General features: G+C 41.8%; 1 protein-coding gene across 1 annotated transcript; it reads right to left on the bottom strand.

Moving 5' to 3' along the window:
- Positions 1 to 237: 237 nt before the first annotated feature.
- On the bottom strand, positions 238 to 19,423 carry LAPTM4A (lysosomal protein transmembrane 4 alpha). The gene is made up of 7 exons (XM_033176480.1): positions 18,781 to 19,423; positions 9,061 to 9,181; positions 5,430 to 5,506; positions 5,208 to 5,330; positions 2,557 to 2,652; positions 1,903 to 2,001; positions 238 to 866 (listed from the first exon to the last, which is right to left on the bottom strand). Exons 1-7 carry the CDS (start codon positions 18,889 to 18,891, stop codon positions 792 to 794), a joined length of 702 nt encoding a protein of 233 aa, XP_033032371.1. The 5' UTR covers positions 18,892 to 19,423; the 3' UTR covers positions 238 to 791.
- Between the last annotated feature and the right edge of the window lie 2,036 nt (positions 19,424 to 21,459).

Raw genomic sequence — 21,459 nt, 5'->3', positions numbered from 1 at the left:
AGAACAATGACAAGAATAAAAAGTCTGTACATGTTCAGTACAGATCCAACTATCCATTTTTCCCCCCAAATATTTTCAATCCAGTCAATTGACTTCATGGATACAGAACCCATGGATACGAAGGGCCAACTGTATTCTCAAAGTTAACAAAAAACCCTGGCATCTGAATACACTGTAATGGAAAATGTCAAGGGTTTATCTAAAAAAAAGTTAACAGAGTAAAAAAAATGACAACCCTAAGTATTTAAAGAGATTTATTAAATCATCTTATCACAAAGATGGAAACATACAAATTAGAAACATGCAACCATCATCTTCCACAGTCAAGTCAAAATGTCAAATATTTTCTTGTTTCGGCAGATGAAAAATTCAGATCTTATACCCAACTACTTATTCACCCTGAATATTTAAGTCAGTCTTCCTGAAAGTACCCAGGGTAGCAAATAACAAAATGCAAACTATTATATAAAGAAAGTGCAGTTAAAAAGGAAACTATGTGGCAAGTACCCCCTTTCCCTTCCCACCCCCAATTAAAGGCAAACAATGGCACTTTGCTCTTGCTTAACCTAGATTGTCTTCAAAAACTATTAAAATGTAAAAGACTTAACAAAAAAAACAAAAAGACGTTTAATACATGTCCAAAAAGCTCCTTAGTGTTTGAAAATAAATGCTTAAACAAAAGACAACATATTTTATATCAAACAAGTTTGAAGAGCCCTGAATTGCAGCATTCTGTAAAATAAACAAGACAAAAAGCTGGTATAGGATTTATTGTCAAAGGCAGAATTTCTTCAGGCAGGTAAGTAAGGAGGTGGTGGCTCTTTTTCAGGCATTTTCACAGCCATTTCATAGGTTGGCAAAACGTACTAAAGAGAGAAAAAAAAATGGTATCAGATTTAATTCTCCTTTAAAATCCTTTCTAAGATAATTCAGCTTGCAGACTTTATGCCCTAATTAGGGTTATACAAAACCATAAAGAGCTGAAAAAACTGCTAGCTAAAATGTTCCCGAGTAGATGCCTGAATAAGCTGGAATTTTACCAAGATTACGAGCGAAGGGGAGGTTGGGGAGAGGGAGGTGGGGAGAGAGAATTCTGCTTCTGGACAAGGATTCCTAGACAGGCAGGCAGTGGGTGTCACTGCTCTGCCTTCGTTCTAGTGTGACTGATAAAGTGCCAGTGCCAATTACAGTTTAGGTGTTGAGGAGTTGGGTTAAAGCATGCAATAGGAAACCCCCAATAAGATGCTAGCTCCTGGATCCTGACTTTCATCACTATCAGCTTGTAGTCAGAAGATCAGGAACTCATATCATGTCTTCGAGGGTAACAGGCACACCTATGCAGTAGAGGAGTGGCATTCCCATCTAAGTGACTCCAAGTGTGACAGCCCGGCCCTAGATGGGCCACATATATTTTCTATGCTGAAAACTTGGGAAGGTAGTGCAGCAGCAATTAGAGGGCTGTGAAAGGTAGGCTTCCCCAAAAGACCCATGAAACCACTGTATTCATCTCCCCAGACAGGTCAACTCCCCCTTTGGATCATATGGATATTTTTTGAAAACAACACAAGTTTCAGTCAACGGGACTCCCCATCCTTAGAAGCCCCAGGCTACATGGGCCTAACACAGCTGTTTCCTGCCTTGTCTCCCCCACAAACACGACACTCATGAGGACCTCTAATGAATAAACCTAACACCAAACTGGATGAGACAAGCAACCTATGTACTCAGGATTCCAAGTGGAAAATGTTGAATCCTGTGGATTTTAAGCTGTTCATAAAAGTACCCAGGGTTCATGCTCAAACCATAGGTTACAGCATGAAAGAGAAAGTCAAGCTCCAGGTTCTTCTCTTGGAACAGTCAATAGTGACTGGCGACCTTTTACTCTATCCAACAGTAGCTAACCTGAGGAGGTGCTTCAAAGGCAGGGTACACAGCAATCTCTGGCACATTTCGGTTGTTGATGTATTTATAGCAGTTCCAAACACAGTTGATTAGATAAGCCTGGAAGAATGAAAACAAAGTTGACATCTGCTAGAAACTCAACAGACTAACCTGCTCTAAAATGCCAGTGACTTAGAATGCTTTCCCCATACGTCCTCAGTGTATAAGGGAACTGACCTCTGTGTGGACCCAGCACAGGCCAGGCCCTTTCCCTACTTGCTCTCATTTAAATGTCACAAGTTTCATCGCCAACATTTCGGAGAGAAACCAGAGATGGAGTTTCAGTTCAGGTCAGTCAACCCACTGTGCTGCAGAAGAAATTCTGGGTTTCTGAACCTTGGGAATTTTAAAAGATTTTCAATACAAATCGTGAACCCCTTTCAAAAACATAAAAAGTAGGTCCTTTCACTTAGAGAAGGATCCTGACAGTTACAACCACTCCTTGGAAACAAGACAGAAAACATTCCCTAGAAGCTATCTCTGCTAGTGTGCCAGAATAAACACTGTCCCCACAAATCCTCCATCTCCTGTGACTTGAAAGCTGAAAGGTGGCAAAAAGGTTTAGATTCACGGTGTCAGTCTCAGTCACCCCTAAAGACTGAGTCAGCAACGTACCTTAAAAATGATGAATAAGGCAAAGAACACCAGAACAATGAACAGGAGGCAGCTGGAGTCCAAGGCCAGGAGGTCATCTTTGTAGGGAAAATCAGGCTATTAAAAAAACACACACACACATTTACGAGTCAGCCATCGCATTAGCACTTGCTGATAACCTGAAGAGCATCTTAAGAATACAAAGGCATCAAAGTCAAAAGTGATATTTTAATAAAAATGTATAAGCAGAATTTAATCCAAAGTGCTCTTAAGCCTTATCACCATTAATGCATGCTAACAATCACTTACAGTACATTTGTTTGATAACCCACAATGCTCCAAAAAGTCTAAATTTAGATCATTTTCTGTTTACTTTTCATTATTTTTCATCTTTCTGACCTTTGGAAAAACACTATCGCCTATATGGCACTGGAGATCTGTCCGTGTCACTTGCATCATTAACTCAGGAGATGCTCAGGTCTACATAAGTTCTACAGATAAACTGGGTCATTTTAATGCTATAAGGGGAAAATTATTTTTCTTTTTTTTTTTTTTTTTTTTTTTTTTTGAGACGGAGTCTTGCTCTGCCGCCCAGGCTGGAGTGCAGTGGCCGGATCTCAGCTCACTGCAAGCTCCGCCTCCCGGGTTCACGCCATTCTCCTGTCTCAGCCTCCCGAGTAGCTGGGACTACAGGCGCCCGCCTCGTCGCCCGGCTAGTTTTTTGTATTTTTTAGTAGAAACGGGGTTTCACCGTATTAGCCAGGATGGTCTCAATCTCCTGACCTCGTGATCCGCCCGTCTCGGCCTCCCAAAGTGCTGGGATTACAGGCTTGAGCCACCGCGCCCGGCCGAAAATTATTTTTCTAAATGTCAATCATTTGTCTCCACTCTTATCAGACAGGGGCAAAAAACACATCCACTGGTTACAATGCCAGGCAAGACGTAAGTTTTACTGCAGACATACTCTTGTTCTACTGAAAAGCACCAGCTATATTCACTTAAATACTTATTCAGCCCTGACTGTACAAGGCAATGAGCTAAGTTCAGGGAGAAAGGCATTATAAAAGAAGAATTTCAGATTTAAAAGCTAGCCAACAGAGGAAATACCTTCCAGTCTGAGGCACTAAGTGAACAAAACAGAGGAGAGAAAACACCAGGGTCTGTAAAAGGAATAATAAATTTTTATGTTCTTTTCTATAAAGCTATTTAATTTTTTAAAGTTATGCTTGTTTTTAATGGAAATGTCAACACGAAGGCCTAAATAATTACATTTAAAAAGCAACATAAACAGAAATCCCAAAGGACTGAAAAAAATAGAAAAAAAACTAAAAAGAACCCACCACTCCCCAAACCATAGCCAGGTTGTCTCCTTGGGTAAAAAAGCTGTTTTTTTGATCTTCATCTACAAACAAAAAGAAAAACACAGAAGGTGGCAGCTCATGAGGGAATGCTATGCTAAGGGTTTTATTCAGAAGGCAGGGAAGCACCACTTGAAATTTCTCCACTGGAGATAACATGAGCAGAGAGCCACACAGAAGCCGCTGACTGTGGCTGCCCAGGCCAACAGGCCCTGCCCCCGGCCACTCTCTCCAGCCTTCCCACCCTTCCTCTGTGTGCCAGCCACCATGGCCAGCTTCTAGTGCCCTCGCTATGCTGCTTGTTGCCTCAATGTCTCTTTTATCTGGAACATTGTCTTCTATACTTTCTCTATCTTAATTCCTATTCAAACTCCTGAGTACAATTCAAATCTCACTTCCCAGCCCAGGTTTAGTACCCATGTGATATCCACTCCCATAGTAACCTACAATGGTGTATCAGTAACTGTTCTAACTTCCTGATTCCTTTACCAGGAAGTAAGCTCCACTGATGCATCTCTATGACCTAGCAGAGCACCTTGCACGTAAGAGGAACCAGCTAATGTTTTCTGAATAAATGAATGATGAGATTTGGTGGTGTGGAAAATGGGCTAGGCAGGAAATCTGATAGTGGGAAGAAAAGTTCTGAAAGCACTTTGGAAATGAACTGAGGATGACCCTGCCAATTTGCATCTACCTGGATCCCGTATCTCCTTCTGACCACCTCCATGAAGCCCTCCTTGTCCACTCAGCCCAGAGTTTTCTCTGCCCCCTCCATATGACATTAATCAAAGTTCCTATTTGCTGCTGCTGTGACAGCTCCCGTTTGTTATCACAGGTAACATCTTCATGTATCTTGACTCCCCAAATATTACGGTTTGCTCACTAAAGATGAGGCAGTTATCTTTATATCTACACCATTCACCAATAGTGCCTAGCAAGGGGCTACAAACATAATAGGAACTGGAATACTTGCTACAGATGTCTGTAAAGACAAAAAGCTAGTCACTTAAAGAGTGCCATCCACAGTCAAATTATTGTACTTCTGGACATTCAAAAACAACAGCTGAATTACTAGTTCCATAATATCCATTTCTAGGAATTCTTAATACTGAATTATCCAAATGTGTAAGAAATTACTCCATTTTCATCTTGCTAGTTTTGTCACAGTAGCTAATAGAGCAGAAATAATTATTTTAAGACACTTTTAAGAGCAAGTGGAGTACTTAAAAATAATACCAAAAGGCTGATTCAGAATTTAAATGTAAACATTTTACTCAAAATGAAAAAGTAAGTTTAATGAGCATACACACTTACTAATTGATCCAGATACTCTTTGATTCTTGGCAAATAGGTGAGAGAACTAATAGCAACCAGGCAACTGAGGACAAAGTCAAAAAGCCGGTAACAGAAGAATGGAATCAGCCAACCCACTTGATACTGGAGAAAAAATAACAACCACAACATTGTATCACATATAGGAAATTACTAAGCTCCTCTAAGGTCAAACTCTAAAAGCTGAAAATACAGTATACTTACAGAAATTGCTCCATAAACCAGCATTGAACTGATTATAAACATAAGAACAGAGACGGCAAAAAGAACACAGGCATTATCTAAGAAAACAAAAACAAAAATCTAATTAAGCTACTTACACAACAAAAAGAACAAAACTTCACTGAAAGCTAGCTTTAAAATATTAAATTTAAGTATTTTCAAAATTGGCTATAAAAAGATCTAAGGCCAAGAGGGTAAAAGAAAAAAAATCAAAGACTCAGCATGAAGTAATGAACCTTGAGACACTCACACAAAGCACTTACTTGTTAAATTGCTACAACAACTCACTGACATGGGTTTAGAATGGCACATGAACCACATTCTCTGCTAGAGAAACAAGTCCCTGTGCCCTCATGAGCCCAGGAGTCTGAAGATGTGCAAACAGATCACTATAATCCAATGTGTCAAGTGCTACAACAGAGGCAGAAACAATTTGTTTTGCCTGAAGCATCAGGAAAAAATACGAAGAAATGGCACAAGATGGGTCTTACGAGATGAGTAGGGTTTAGCTGGAAGGAATGGCTGGCAATTGCTTAAAAGACAGATGTATTAAACTCAGAATGCTACCTACATTACCTCTTGCCCTAGATAAATATTACCTGAAATTCAAAGTTCTCCATTAATCTCGCTTCCCCACCCAACCTCCCAAACACTAAAATTCATTGCTTCCTGCACCCTGTAACTATGTTACACACACTACTTTCTTCTTTGTTCCAACTCTCCATTAATCCATGCTCACTAATTTTTTCACAAAACAGCTAAGTAATCTCAAGCAATTCTAAACTGTGCCTGACTTACTGAGTTTCTCAGCACAAATCTGTAGTTCATTCTGTGACCTCTGGACAGTTTGCTTTTTTTTTTTTTGGAGACAGAGTCTCGCTCTGTCGTCCAGGCTGGAGTGCAGTGGTGCGATCTCGGTTCACTGCAACCTCTGCCTCCCAGGTTCATGCAATTATCTTGCCTTAGCCTCCTGAGTAGCTGGAGTTACAGGCAAGCACCACCACATTCGGCTAACTTTTATATTTCTACTAGATATGAGGTTTCACCATGTTGGCCAGGCTGGTATAAACTCCCAACCTCAGGTGATCCGTCTGGGCAGAGATTAAGAAACTGGGGCGGATGAGCATGGCAACCTACACCTGTAATCTCAGTACTCTGGGAGGCTAAAGTGGGAAAATCACTTGAGGCCAAGAATTCAAGACCAGCCTTGGCAATATAGCAAGACCCCATATGTACAAAAGATGTTTTAAAAATTAAAAAAAAAAAAAAAAAAAAAAAACTGAGGGCACTAATAATGATGAATGACTAGAACAACTGCTGAATCTTCCCTATTGGGTAAATGTATATATAACCTTTTTTCCCCCCTTTGAGACAGTCTCACTCTGTCACCCAGGCTGGAGTGCAGTGGCACAATCTCGGATCACTGCAACCTCTACCCCTGGGGTTCAAGCTATTCTCTTGCCTCAGCCTCCAGAGTAGCTAGGATTGCAGGCCTGCGCCACACGCCCAGCTAATTTTTATATTTTTAATAGAGATGGGGTTTCACCATGTTAGCCAGGCTGGTCTGAAACTCCTGACCTCAAGTGATTCACCTGCCTCGGCCTCCCAAAGTGATGGGATTACAGGCGTGAGCCACATGCCCAGCATTTATAAATAATCTTATCACCAGGCAATCATCAGTATTTGGCACTAACTAGGAATAGTCCTCTTTACTTTTTTCTTAGAAGATACAGGATAAATGTTAAGAATTTAAAGGACTTCCCTGCTACAACATGCAAACTTTCACTCAGAAGAATTCAGGTAAAAACAAAATATGAAATTAAACAGTTCTTATCAAATTTGAAAGCAAAATTTGTAATTCAAATAATCGGCTTTCAAGAGTCTGCTATGGGCTGGGCACAGTGGCTCATGCCTATAATCTCAGCACTTTGGGAGGCTGAGGTGGGAGGGTCACTTGAAGCCGGGAGCTCAACACCAGCCCGGTAAAAGACAGGGAGAACCCATCTCCACAAAAATTTAGCTACTCAGGCAGTGAGGTGGTAGGATCACTTGAGCTCAGGAATCCTGGGTTACAGTGAGCTATTACTACACCACTGCACTCCAGTTGGGGCAACAAAGTAAGAACTTTTCTCTAAAAAATTTTTTTAAACAAATAAGTAATATGTGATTTTTAAAATGAAGGGCACTGGCCAGGCACAGTGCCTGTAATCCCAGCACTCTGGGAGGCTGAGGCGGGTGGATCACCTGAGGTTGGGAGTTCTAGACCAACCTGACCAACATGGAGAAACTACTAAAAATGCAAAAAATTAGTTGGGTGTGGTGACACGTGCCTGTAATCCCAGCTACTCGGGAGGCTGAGGCAGGAGAATTGCTTGAACCCGGGAGGCAGAGGTTGCAGTGAGCCAAGATCGCACCACTGCACTCCAGCCTGGGCAACAAGAGCAAAACTCTGTCTCAAAAAAAAGAAGGGCATTTATCCCATTCATGAGGGTAGAGCCCTCATGGCCTAATCACCACCCAAGGGTCCTACCTCTTAGTATCATCACCTTGGAAGTTAAGCTCCAACATAAGAATTTTGGAGAGACACATATATTCTAACCATAGAGCTTTCTTCTCCTTTCTATTAGTAGCTACATTTTTTTTTTTTTTTTTTTTTTTTTGAGGCGGAGTCTCGCTCTGTCGCTCGGACTGGAGTGCAGTGGCCGGATCTCAGCTCACTGCAAGCTCCGCCTCCCGGGTTTACGCCTTTCTCCTGCCTCAGCCTCCCGAGTAGCTGGGACTACAGGCGCCCGCCACCTCGCCCGGCTAGTTTTTGTATTTTTAGTAGAGACGGGGTTTCACCGTGTTAGCCAGGATGGTCTCGATCTCCTGACCTCGTGATCCGCCCGTCTCGGCCTCCCAAAGTGCTGGGATTACAGGCTTGAGCCACCGCGCCCGGCCTAGTAGCTACATTTTTAAAAAGTCTTACGAAGCCTGCATGCTTATTTTGATTTCAAGGTACATTTCACACATTTCTCAAAAACCTAATAGTCCATTACATCTTCTGGCTAGAAATGCTCTATTGTAATCCTCACTGAGTATCTCTGAAAAACCCATCAAAATACTATCCTGCCTCAGCCAGAATGACTTAAATATAATTTAACTTGTTACCCTTATTATGTAACCATTTTAACTTTCTGAAATGTAACTTAAGCATAATCTCATCAATCTTCTAAATAACTAGTGTGTGTGTAGAGAGAGAGACATGTGCCAAATAACATTTTGGTCCACAATGGACTGTATGATGATGGTTCCATAACACTGTAATAGTGTATTTACAGTATTACTATGTTTTTCTATCTTTAGATACACACTTATTTGCCACTGTATGACAACTGCCTACAGTATTCAGTACAGTAACCTGCTGCACAGATTTTAGCCTAGGAGCCTCTACCACATAGCCTAGGTGTACAGTAGGCTATGCTATCTAGGTTTGTGTAGGTACACCCTATGATGTTCACACAACAATATCACCCAGTGACATTTCTCGGAATGTGTCCCCATCATTAAACAACACATGACTGTATATAAAAATCAGCAGGGGAGATTTTTTTTTTTTCAATTAAACACATACCAGCCATTCTCTCAGATGAATAGTAATTACCGATGACTTCATACTGAATGTTGACAGCTGGCATGGAGTTTGGATGAGTCACTTCCACAGTCAGCAAAATTGCCATCAATAGGTTTACTACCTGGAAAAGGTAACATTCTATCAGTTACATTAATTACCATTATGACACAAACTTAGCACAATCTCAGCACAATCTCTCATATTTAAGATTGTCTTACTTGAAGTAACACAGATATGAAACAGTGGGAGACTACCTGTGAGATAAAACAGTACACAATTACCACTATGAGACTAACTTAAAAATAAATATTTTATAAAGTATAAATAATATTAACCATTTCAGAGATAAGATGTATAACCAATACACCAGAATAAAATTACACAAAAATTAAAACTAAAGAATCATTACAAATGGTTCATGTTCAAAGCTACCTATTTATTCATATACCAATCTCAGAATTTCTGGGTTTGAAGAAGTTACTGTTCATCTGTTATATTTATTCATCAGATGCCCAAAACTCCTACACAGCATCTCTCATCTGGTGACAGACAACTCACTATTTCCTCTTGAGCTAGACTCAAATGCTTAAGAGACTTACCAACATTCTGAAAGTCACTTAACTCATCTACTGGTCTTAATTCTTTTTTTTTTTTTTTTTTTTTTTTGTGATATAGAGTCTCTGTTGTCCAGGCTGGAGTGCAGTGGTACAATCTCAGCTCACTGAAGCCTTCCCTTCCTAGGCTCATGTGATCCTCCCACCTCAGCCACCCAGTAGCTGGGATTACAGGTGCCCACCACGATACCCAGGTGATTTTTGTATTTTTAGTAGAGACGGGGTTTCACTATGTTGGCCAGGCTGGTCTCTAATTCCTGACCTCAAGTGACACGCCCAGCCCCAGCCTCCCAAAGTGCTGGTATTACAGGCATGAGCCACCACGCCCAGCCTTAAATCTACCTTTTGAGATAACGTGCTCTCCCTTCTAAATAAGTGCTCCAATACCTGAAAACAGCCTCCAAATACTGTCTTTTCTAGAACAGACATTCAGATCTTTAAGCCATTCCTCTGACTAGCATGTTTCCTAGCTACCTATTTCCCTTTTGTCTCCCTCTTTACACGTGGTCCAGTTTGATGGACATATATTAAAATGAGGTACGGTCAGCCTGGTCAGAACACAATGAGATCTCAGTTCTCATACGCTGGCTAACAAATTTCAATTAATGCAACCTGAAGTTGTACTGAGGTTTTTTGTTTTTGCTAGAAACAAGGCCTCACCATATTGCCTAGGTTAGTCTTGAACTCTTGGCCTCAAGTGATCCTCCTGCTTTAGCCTCCCAACATGCTAGGATTACAGGCATGAGCCACCACACCCGGCCTGCACTGGCTTTATAAATTTTTCTGAATATCACATGAATATCACTCCCTAAAACACCAAGTTCTTTTTCACACTTGATTGTGCTAAGCTACCACCTGTACTTGTACAGTTGGATTCAGAGGCTCAAGCATAGGCCTTAATATACCTGTAACTGAGTTTCATCTTATTACATTCTTGCCTATGAAGATTTTCTGGATGCAGATTCTGACACACTACAGATTTACTGCCTGTCTCAACTTCCTGAATTTAGGATCAGCATGTAATCAGTATCTCTATCTAAGTCACTAACAAAAGAGAACAGAGCAGAGGACAAAGCTGCTAAAGGCTGCCCCTTCCCATTAACCAGCAAATTCTGAATAAAATTGTTTAGCTATTCAGAGGAACATCCTGCTGAAATTCCATCATATCTGATGAATCTTCCTAGTCTCCCAGGGTTGTAAATCCATTTTAAAAGGAAATGAGTTGTGCCCATAGTTGTTGGCCAATCCCTGCAATATCCCAGGAGGCTTCACTGCATTTAAGTACTCGGAAAGAGTACTGTTAATGACTCAAGATAGAAATCTCACGTAGGATTGGAGTTAGGTTCCTTACCTAACATAGTAAAGTTCACAGAATTTGCCCTCCTTCCCTTTGTGAAAATGTGAACATCTGGAATTTTCAAGGGTTATTAAGTTCCTATCATTAGTATTTTATTTTTATTCAGTTCATTTTTGAGATGGAGTCTCGCTGTCGCCCAGGCTGGAGCGCAGTGGCGTGATCTCGGTTCACCGCAGCCTCCACCTCCTGGGTTCAAGTGATTCTCCTACCTCACCCTCCCAAGTAGCTGGGACTTTTTTTTTTTTTGGGGGGGGGGGAACTGAGCCTCGCTTTGTCGCCCAGGCTGAAGTGCAGTGGTGCAATCTCAGCTCACTGCAGCTTCCATCTCTTGGGTTCAAGCGATTCTTACACCTCAGCCTCCCGAGTAGCTGGGACTACAGGCACGCGCCATCAAGCCTGGCTAATTTTTGTATTTTTAGTAGAGGCGGGGTTTCGCCATGTTGGCCAGGCTAGTCTCAAACTCCTGACTTCAAGTGATCCACCAGCCTCGGCCTCCCAAAGTGCTGGGATTACAGGTGTGAGCCACTGTGTCGGCCAGCTAGCAATAGTATTTTAAACAAACTATTATATACTTCTCTCCTGTTTCACCTTGAATGATAAATACACAGGAAATGCATTTTCCTTTTATCAGCTGAAGTCATTTCACTAACATCCGCTAGATAAGCAGATCAAGTTTTATCTTTAGGGTAGGTGATCTAAACAATGTCACAATATCAAATTTGGAATCAGCCAATATTTATTGAGGATATACTCTATGACATGTGTATTTACGTCTATTACTTCACTTATTCCTCACAATAACCCATGAAGTAAGTATTACTAAAGCCCATGTGTAGATGGGGAAACTAAGATTCAGTAAAGCTATATAACTTGTGTTAAGCTTGCTGAGCTGACAGATGGGAGAATCAGGATACAAGTCTGTTTTTTAAGACATCTTCTCAGCACTACATGATTATTAATAACCATTCCCCAGTAACTCCTGTTTTAAGGTGTTTCCCAAAGAAACCATTATCTAAAGCTATACAATGTTTAGACTTTACTCTCTATGTTCAGCAGCATGCCTCTTTCCTTGCATTGTTCAGAGGCAAGGCACGTTATCTTTCAATTCTTGAGAGGACTTACCAGAAACAATCACTTTTGCAAGGTGGCTCTCCCCAATTGAAGGCTGACTTTTTTGTTGCCCACACTTGCTGCAATGGGTTTTGGCCAGTGTGTGTGGCATATGAGTATGAGCTAATACAACCAGGTGAATTAATTACTGAACAATCGGATGTATCTACTAAAACGCTGTATGTTCTGTGTATGGAAATCAGTTTGAAATCAATTAGGCAAACTCTTCTTTGCAAAACACAGTATAGTCACAGTGAAAAAGCTCTCTGCAGTACAGAAATTCCTTTGTCAAGAAAAGCATGCAAACTCAATTACTAAATGAAGGGAATGACATGCCAAAAAATATTTAGGAGTTCTATTTTCCCTTCTTAGATATTTTTATCACATGAAGGATTTCTAAAAATCTCACACCTATAGTCCCAGCTACTTGGGAGGCTGAGGTGGGAAGGATTGCCCGAGCTCTGGAAACCAGCCTGGGCAACAATAGCAAGATTGTCTCTTAAAAAACAAAACAAAAAACTCTTCTCTTTTCTTCTCTTCCATGGGTAAGTCACACAGTCATCCACTATTATCTTCTTTTAGTACTAGAGACACTTCAAGTTTCATTTCACTGTGGGTCACACGACTGAAGATTAAAAAAAAAAAAATCATAGGGCTAATCAAAAGGACCAAGAAATGGTGAAATAAATTTCAGAGCTACTTCAAAAAGCTTTTTTCAAACTTGAGTGAGTTACATTCCATTAGATCACGTCATTTCATTAGAACCCCAACTTAAATCTTAAAGTATTACACTGGAAAACCCATCCTTGTGACTTTAAAAAATTTTTTTTTGTAGAGACAGAGTCTCAGTATGTTGTCCAGTCTGGTCTCGAACTCCTGGGCCCAAGTGATCCTATTGCACTGGCCTCCCAAAGTGCTAGGATGACAGGCATGAGCCACTGCTCCTGGTATCCTTTGATCTTAAACATATTCACCAATGAACCTTGTGCTCATTAAGCCCTGGCAACTTACCTCTGATTAAAGTTGGTATTTCTAAATTACATGTTTAGCTTTTTAAAAATACATAAAATTAACTGTAGTCTTACAATATAAAATTTCTCTGAAAATATCCAACTATGTACTAACTATTACAAAAATTTATTCCTGATTCATTTCCTTTCACTGTACTCAGGAAAGAAAGTTAATAAAAAATGTAATTTAAAAAGAATGATTAAGCTGGAGACAGTGGTGTGTGCCGGCAGTCCCAGCTGGTCAGGTGCCTGAGGTGGGAGGATCGCTTGAGCCCAGTTCAAGACTGCAGTGTGCTATAATCGTGCCACTGCACACCAGCACAGGCAACACAGCAAAACCCCATTTAAAAAAGAAAAAAAAGAGAGAGATTAAATTATTAACTTCTAAACTTGGCAATATGGAGAGGTATAGAATACAGCAATATTTTAGCAGCATAGGCTGCGGATTCACCACTTAATATGTTAACAGTACTGTAAATTTAACCAGTCAAACCAGGTGGTGTGCATTTTTTTAAAGCTTCTTGTACATCTTATAAGTGTGTACCACAAGAAATCTGTTAGATTTGACTTGTTACAAAATAACTGTTTCAGATCCATGGAAGCACAGGGTCTAGAGAGAGGAATTCTTTGTTTTCTTCTTTCACTGCCACATCTATTCCAGAAGATTCTTTGGAGACTAAAAAAAATCATTTTTCAGTTTTCCCACAGTAATTTGCCCAGAGCCAGTATCTACTGAGATAATAATTAAAACAGTGTGTCTGGTTTAAGGAGGCATCCAGATAAGAGCTTCCTATGCAGAGAAAGCACCCACAGGAGGGTCAGTCTACAGAACTAAGCAAAGTTTGTTATCTGATAAAGATCAAAAGTGACTATCTCTAAAACGTTTTTTAGCCATAAAAAAGGATGAGTTCATGTCCTTTGCAGGGACATGGATGCAGCTGGAAACCATCATTCTCAGCGAACTATCACAAGGACAGAAAACCAAACACCGCATGTTCTCACTCATAGGCGGGAACTGAACAATGAGATCACTTGGACACAGGGTGGGGAACATCACACCCCCACACGGGGGCCTGTAGAGGGTGGGGGGCAGGGGGAGGGAGAGCATTAGCAGAAATAACTAAGGTAAATGATGAGCTGATGGGTGCAGCACACCAACATGGCACATGTATACCTATGTAACAAACCTGCACGTGGTGCACATGCACCCTAGAACTTAAAAGTATAATAAAAAAAAAGTTTTTTGCTGTTTACTGTTACATGCAGATACAACTGAGTATTCACAATATTTTTTGGAGGGGACAGTTCATATATATTATATATATTTTTATTTTGTTTTATTTGGTAGAGAGGGGGTTTCATCACGTTGCTCACGCTGGTCTTGAACTCCTGGGCAATTCACCTGCCTTGGCCTCCCAAAACGCTGGCATTACAGGCGTGAGCCACTACCCTTATAAAGTAAGACATCACCCTCTTCCCTCCAGAACATCTTGCTGTAGAGAGAAAAATAAGAGAAAAGGACAATCCTACCAATGTGTACTGAGTACTATTTAATAAGTACGTACAAGAAGTATCTAGAAACTTTTGCAGGTGCACCGTGGGAAAAACAGATCCCTCTGGCTAGGAAGTAAAGAAAGCTTGGCTAGGCACGGTAGCTCACGCCTGTAATCCCAGCACTTTGGGAGGCCGAAGCAGGTGGATCATGAGGTCAGGAGATCGAGGCCATCCTGGACAATATGGTGAAACTCCGTCTATACTAAAATACTAAAAATTAGCCAGGCATGGTGGTGGGTGCCTGTAGTCCCAGCTATTTGGGAGGCTGGGGCAGGGGAATCGCTTGAACCCGGGAGGCAAAGGATGCAGTGAGCCGAGATCGCACCACTGCACTCCAGCTTGGCAACAGAGCAAGACTCCGTCTCAAAAAAAAAAAAAAAAAGCTTTACCATGAAAACATGTGAGTTAACCGTTAAATTATCTGAACTTGGCAAAACGTTGCTAATAGTTGAAGCTGGGTAATGAATAAATGGGAGGTTTTCGTACTATTTCACTACTTTTGCATGTATGAAAATGTCCTTAACAAAATTTTTAGAAAGTGACTTGCGAGGACAGCAACATTTCATGGAGAAGGAATAGCATATGCAAAGGTGGAGGCACAAAACTTCCTTTTTTTTAAGGAAGGAAACTAACTGAAATATAAACAAGCTATGCTTACTTGAGGTCAGAGGTGAGGGCTGGAAAGGAATAGAATTTAAGGAAATCTGTTTTTACTTCTCTCCCAGATATAGAACTTCAAACTGCTTATGGTTGAGACACTCATGAAAAATTAGCCATATATTAAGTCTAAGAGATAAAATTATTACAAATGCTCAAAATGTAGTCTTGTAGTACACACCATTAACCACAAAGTGTATCCACCACAGCACACTTTCAAGTCCATTTTCAATTATTCAATAAACATTTGAGCTTATACCTCATAAGAAACTTGTTTAAAATCAACTGGCTTCAAATTCTTCAATAAATGATAGAGAAAACAATTTCAGGAATGCCAGAATTTAAACATGAGCTTATTCTGAAATTTCCTGTTACTTCACCAGGTACACTTCTTTTCTATCTAAAACGCCAAAGGCTAACACTTCAGGGCTGGTACCTCCGGTGCATATGATAACTCGTTCTGGCTTTCTCTATGTTCCACCGCACTATTTTCCATACAATGAATATTTTAGTATATAGTGTTACAATACTTTAACACTAGACCAGTAGAAGCTGTGGCTAGAAAGCAATGAGACTGTATCAGATACAGTCACTCAGAGCGAGGGAGAGGGGCATCCCCAAGTTCCAAATGACACAGGGGGAATCAGCATCTCAAAGTCCGGCCCAGGTAATGTAAAAAGAAACATGAATATTCTCCCATGCAGACTGCGAATTATTGCCTCATCAGGAATCAAGGAAGAGAGTACCTCGACAAGGCAGGTAGGGAGCGAAGTGACATTTAATACTCACTCATCCCCATATTGTTTCTCTTAGTAAAGTAGCTTCTGAGAACAAAATGCACTACTTGGACAGGCCCTCTTTGCTTCGAAGTATTATACTACATTTTGGCCTAAGTGGTCTTGTATCATAAGTGTTACATGTCTCCCCAAGTTGGCAGAGACTCTTTACATTGCTATGGTATTGAAGCTACACTTTTGAAAGTCATCAACAAAACTATAATAAACAAAACGAATGGCCTTTGTCCAGTACTTATTCTGATTAGAATCTGATATTACTGATCACGTTCCCCTTTTCCTCATGACTGTACCATATGTTTTTCATATCTGTGCTCCAAGTTTTTTGTGATACCATAAACATCTTAAGGGCAGATGCTGTGTTAGACAAGAAACATTTGAGAGTCTAGCGCTTGGCAGGTAATAGGAAAACAAAAGGCAAATGACACATAGGCCCTGTCATTTATTCCTTTTATATGTCCACCAAAGCCTTTTACACTGCAGGTGGTCAGTAAATCTCTTAACCAATTTAAGACAGGTTAAATGATTTAAGTAGTTTACAATAAAATGTTTTACATGAATCTGAGAAGTCTATGCAAAGAACAGCTATGGCATCTTTTTAAAATTGTGAAACTAAAGCATGGTCTTCAGAGATAATGTGAACCCTTCTCATAACAAGGGCTTACAGTAGGGAACAGATGTAAACTCCTCACTCCCTACTTTGAAAGAATAAACGCCCCTACTGAAGTTTTTCTCTCTGCATTTTGAGTTTCCTGTTTGTAGTTCCCACTTTATCCTGCTATTCTATTCATTTTCCAGCTGAACCCACAGCATCAAAACATCTGCCTGAGAAAAAACTGAAAAGAAATACAGCCAATTACATTCGGATGGCTGACATAGAAATGGTGGTATTCTCTTCTTGAGGAGTTAGGAATCCTTTGTTCTGTGAGTGGAGGGAAGGATCTGAGAAGAAACAAGAAGACTAAGACTGCAGGCGAGAGAGCCAGGCCGATGGATTCTCTTAGTTAAATAGGAAAGAAAGTCATATTCTGGGGGCGAGGAAGACGGAATTGAGTAAGAGGCTTGAGGATCCTCAAGGTATGAATTATTCATTTAGGGAAATAGAAGGCAGAGCTAAGGACAAACAAAAGAAATTAGACCCAGCCCCTCAGCAAAATGGAGAAGATATAAAAGGAAGTCAGAAACATAATGCAGCTGATGGCCATTAACTATATGATGTTTAGTATTCCAAATCAGTTAAAATACAGAACGAAAGAGCCTCTGAGGGAAAATGTGATATAGTTCTATCAATAAGGCGGTATTTCTGAACATAAAAGTATAGGAAACATGAAAATAAACTCAGCACAAGCAAACCTACACATTCGTGTTGTTTTTTAAACGTACATCAGAAACAAGACGGTAAAAAACAACAGGCAGGTAGGAGTCAAGTGGAGTCAGGTGGTCCTCCGGAGGTGGGCCATGAAACAGTACCTGCCTCATTTAAGATGATTCTCATCTGGCGTTTTTCCAAATGCTTACTAATGATTTCAAGACAATGAGTGGGAAGAAGCAGCAAGTACAGAGAAAACAGATTGTGTCTGGGATAACTCTCCTCCTCTTTTAAAGTATCAAAAACTGCACAGTATCACCAACGTCACCCACACAACCACATTCACGAAGTCATTAAAGAAAGTGGCCAAGTCGACCATGTAGGAAGTTTGTCACAGCCTCGGAAAAGTCATAATAACCTAGAACTACCTAAACTGAATCCCATATTTGGAAGTCACGGAGAAGTTAGGTTTAATGTGCATGGATACTATAAATGGTGAATTAAAAAAGAAAAATCACAAACGTATTACTAGTGAATCACCAGGCAACAACAGTGTCAACTTGGTTAGGGCAGAATCACACATATCTTGGAACCCAGGAGATATCAGCTTAGGTGGCCAAGATGGAGAGGGCTCTCAATAAAGGTCTCTGTAAAAACAGCGGATCGGCTACGAAAAGCACCTACTGCGCAAGGAGGAGGCTGCACCAGGACAAAAGCTGGTCAGGCGTCAACTCAGGCATAACCTATCGCCCCCAAGCGATTCTGGAGACGCAAGAGAGGCGCTGAAACAAAACAAAGTCCAAGAAACACGGACAACGGGGTTACCGCCGGATCTTTCGCTTTCCCAACGGGAAGACCAATGTCGAAACCAGGCTGCATTTATCAAGGTCCGCTCCTAATTATTTCATTAGGGGAAAAAATTCCATGGAGCGCTGGATAGGAGCAAGGGAGGGGCTGCCTTTCAGATCGCAGAAATACAACAAGAGCCAAAACAGAGGAATTCCCACCAAATCCTAGCACCCTCGTCCCTTTGCCTGCATCGCCTCTGCTCTCTCAAGCCCGCTTTTCTCCTCAGAGTCTTGCCAAAGAACAATCTCCCCATGCTTACCACCGCCTCCCGCCCCCCACTCCGATTCCTGAACAAGGTTACTTTCCCCAAAGTCCCTGGATTTCATGCTGAGTAGGCGCGCCCTAAAAAGCAGCGTCCCCCCAAGTCCCCGCCCCACCCAACACCCCGTTTTCAGTCCCACCCCCTCTGCACCAGGCCCCGCTCCCCATGCCCCCCAGACATGCGCGCCACGCCCGCCCGCCTTACCATGTACCAGGTCCCCAGGATGATTGTCCCAGTGCGGACATGGCAACAGCCGCAGCACCGGGTGCTGTAGAACCGGTCACTGCGGCTCCGTTTAAAAGTCATGGACACCATCGTTAACAGGCGGGCCTCTTTCTTGTCCGGGCGCCTGACAAACGTTCTCCAACCGCAGGCAAACTCAAACGGCTCTTTCAAAGCCCCCAAAACCCAACGACGCGTCTGCAAGCCAGCCCCCGGCTCGGGCCCCTGGCAGTTTTCTCGCGCCTGCGCACTGAGCGCAGCGACTTCGGCTTAACCACCCCTTTCCCTCCACACAGGCCAATGGGGAGCGGAAGGCTGGATGGACCGGACTTCTGATTGGAAAAACTTAAGAGATTGACAAGCCCTCACGCTCACTTAGAAGTGCAACTCGCCTCAGCGAGTCTCCGCCTGTTACGTGAGGGCAAGGGCTGGCTCTTGGGCCTAGGATAGTTGCGGATAGGTGTAGCCCCGTAGTTCACTATCCCCGAGATGAGACCCGCAAGAAAAGAGGCATTTAATGGAAAAAGGGAGACACGAGACAGCGCGGATGGCAAAAAGCGGGCATAAGGGGCTTTTCTGAGCAATGTGTGCCACGTACTGCTTGGGAAGCGTCACAGGCTGATAACGTGACCTTTGCGCGCAGCTCGATTATTGCGCGGGCTGGGGGCGGGGCCTGCGAGGAAGGGACGGGGCCAAGCCCAGCCTGGAGAGGTTCTCGGCCCTGTGGCGGAAATGGGAGGCTGTTTGGAGGAGTGGAGGGGCTGGATTAACACCCTCCCTTCCCTCCGAAGCCTCCTTGGTGGGGGCGAAGAAAGACCATCCAACCCTGCCAAAGGCAAAAAGATTAAGGATAAATGAAAACAAAATAACGTGGAAGAACTGCTTAGCTGCTGGGTTTTTAGAGATGAGTGATTTTTTTGTAGTGAAAAATTATGAAACACGTTGAAATGGACAAAAAATTACTGAATGTCTTCAATGAAAAAACAGTCATAGTTTGGCACACCGAACCGAGCATTCTGTTACTAGGGGGGCTGTCCGCCTTTCTTTGTGGTGCTTTACAGAACTCTGTAAGACCCCCTCCACTGGACTTGATACTGTGTCTTACCCTTCCTTGAGAAAAGCCATTTTGCATCGATTTGTAAATTCATTCCCCAGTCCTGATGCAACAATATAGTTGGGTGCTTTGAATTCTGCTTACAGCTGGTTCTAACGGCTTACTGGTCCCCTTGTTAATGAGTAAATAAATTTTTTACACGTGTTTGTTTTGCATTTGTTTAAGACCTGTGACTTTACCTTTAAAAAATGTATTTATCATTTAATGCTTTGGTAAACACACTTCTTTTCAGAGACTAGAAAGGGCTTCCCTTCTGCCAGGGCGTATTCTTAGCCAGAGACCACAGTGAATTCAGAGTAAAGGTTATTTCTTTGCCATGACTTCTTTGAACACTGCCTGAAATTATGTATGTATTTGTTGATTATCTCCCCAATAAAATACAAATTTTAGGAGAGCAGAGACTATTTGTTAACCACGGAAGGAGTTGTCCATGGAGCTTACTGTCAAACCATCTGGGAAGCAGTAGTTAATCCAGCCCACCCTAAAGGATGGGGTGTGGCTGGCTATTTAACTCAATGAATTATGACATTTCTCTACTTATATAGGGAGTAGATTATCTTAACTCCGCCTCACAATTACATATCCCTTATTTTGTTCAAGGCACAGATCCGGTCACTTTATTTTGAATCATTTCATCCCTACAACTCACTCAGATAGGTACTTTTATGTTATTTAATTCTACAGAGAAGTTAAATTACATATCAGAGATTGCAAGGCCAGTGTCAGAACTGAGATTAAAACCTGTTGTGCCAATAGTTTCCAAACTTGGCTGCACATTGGCATCACTTGAGAATCTTTACCAACCACTGGTGCCTGCTTACTATTCCAGACCTTCTGATTTAACTGGCATGGGTGAGGCCTGGGCATTGACAATTTTGAAAGCTCTCCAGGTGATCCTAATGTGCAGCACTGATATTCTGTCTTGATATGAAATGTGGCAGACAAAAATAAATACAATACAATAAAAAAGAATACAAAGATAAGATCGAGGAGCCGGGCACGGTGGCTCACGCCTGTAATCCCAGCACTTTGGGAGGCTGACGCAGGCAGATCACCTGAAGTCAGGAGTTTGAGACCAGACTGACCAACACGGAGAAACTCCGTCTCTACTAAAAATACAAAAAATTAGCTGGACGTGGTGGCACATGCCTGTAATCCCAGCAACTTGGGAAGCTGAGACAGGAGAATCGCTGGAACCTGGGAGGTGGAGGTTGCGGTGAGCCGAGATCTCGCCATTTCACTCCAGCCTGGGCAACAAGAGCAAAACTCCATCTCAAAAACAACAAAATCAGGGGAAATTATCCGATTTCTCTAGAAGCCGAAATCAATTCAAAATCAGGCGTACATAGCATGGCATCAGATCAGCTCATAAGGGCTGCTCTCCCTGTACTGGGACTACCCCAGGCAAGGAACTAGGGAGGTGTAAATCATTAGAGACCTGCAACATAAACACATCTGATAGCAATAATGTAAGCATACCCTGAGAATGACCCTGTATGGTAGATGCACCTGAATGTGTACTCTGAGCTAGGGAATCTGGGAGTGGC

This window comes from Trachypithecus francoisi, unplaced genomic scaffold (genome assembly GCF_009764315.1).
Source record: "Trachypithecus francoisi isolate TF-2019V2 unplaced genomic scaffold, Tfra_2.0 Lachesis_group17, whole genome shotgun sequence".
NCBI lineage: Eukaryota > Metazoa > Chordata > Mammalia > Primates > Cercopithecidae > Trachypithecus > Trachypithecus francoisi.
Note: the sequence above shows the minus strand (reverse complement) of the source record. Positions and strands in the feature narration are given on the sequence as shown.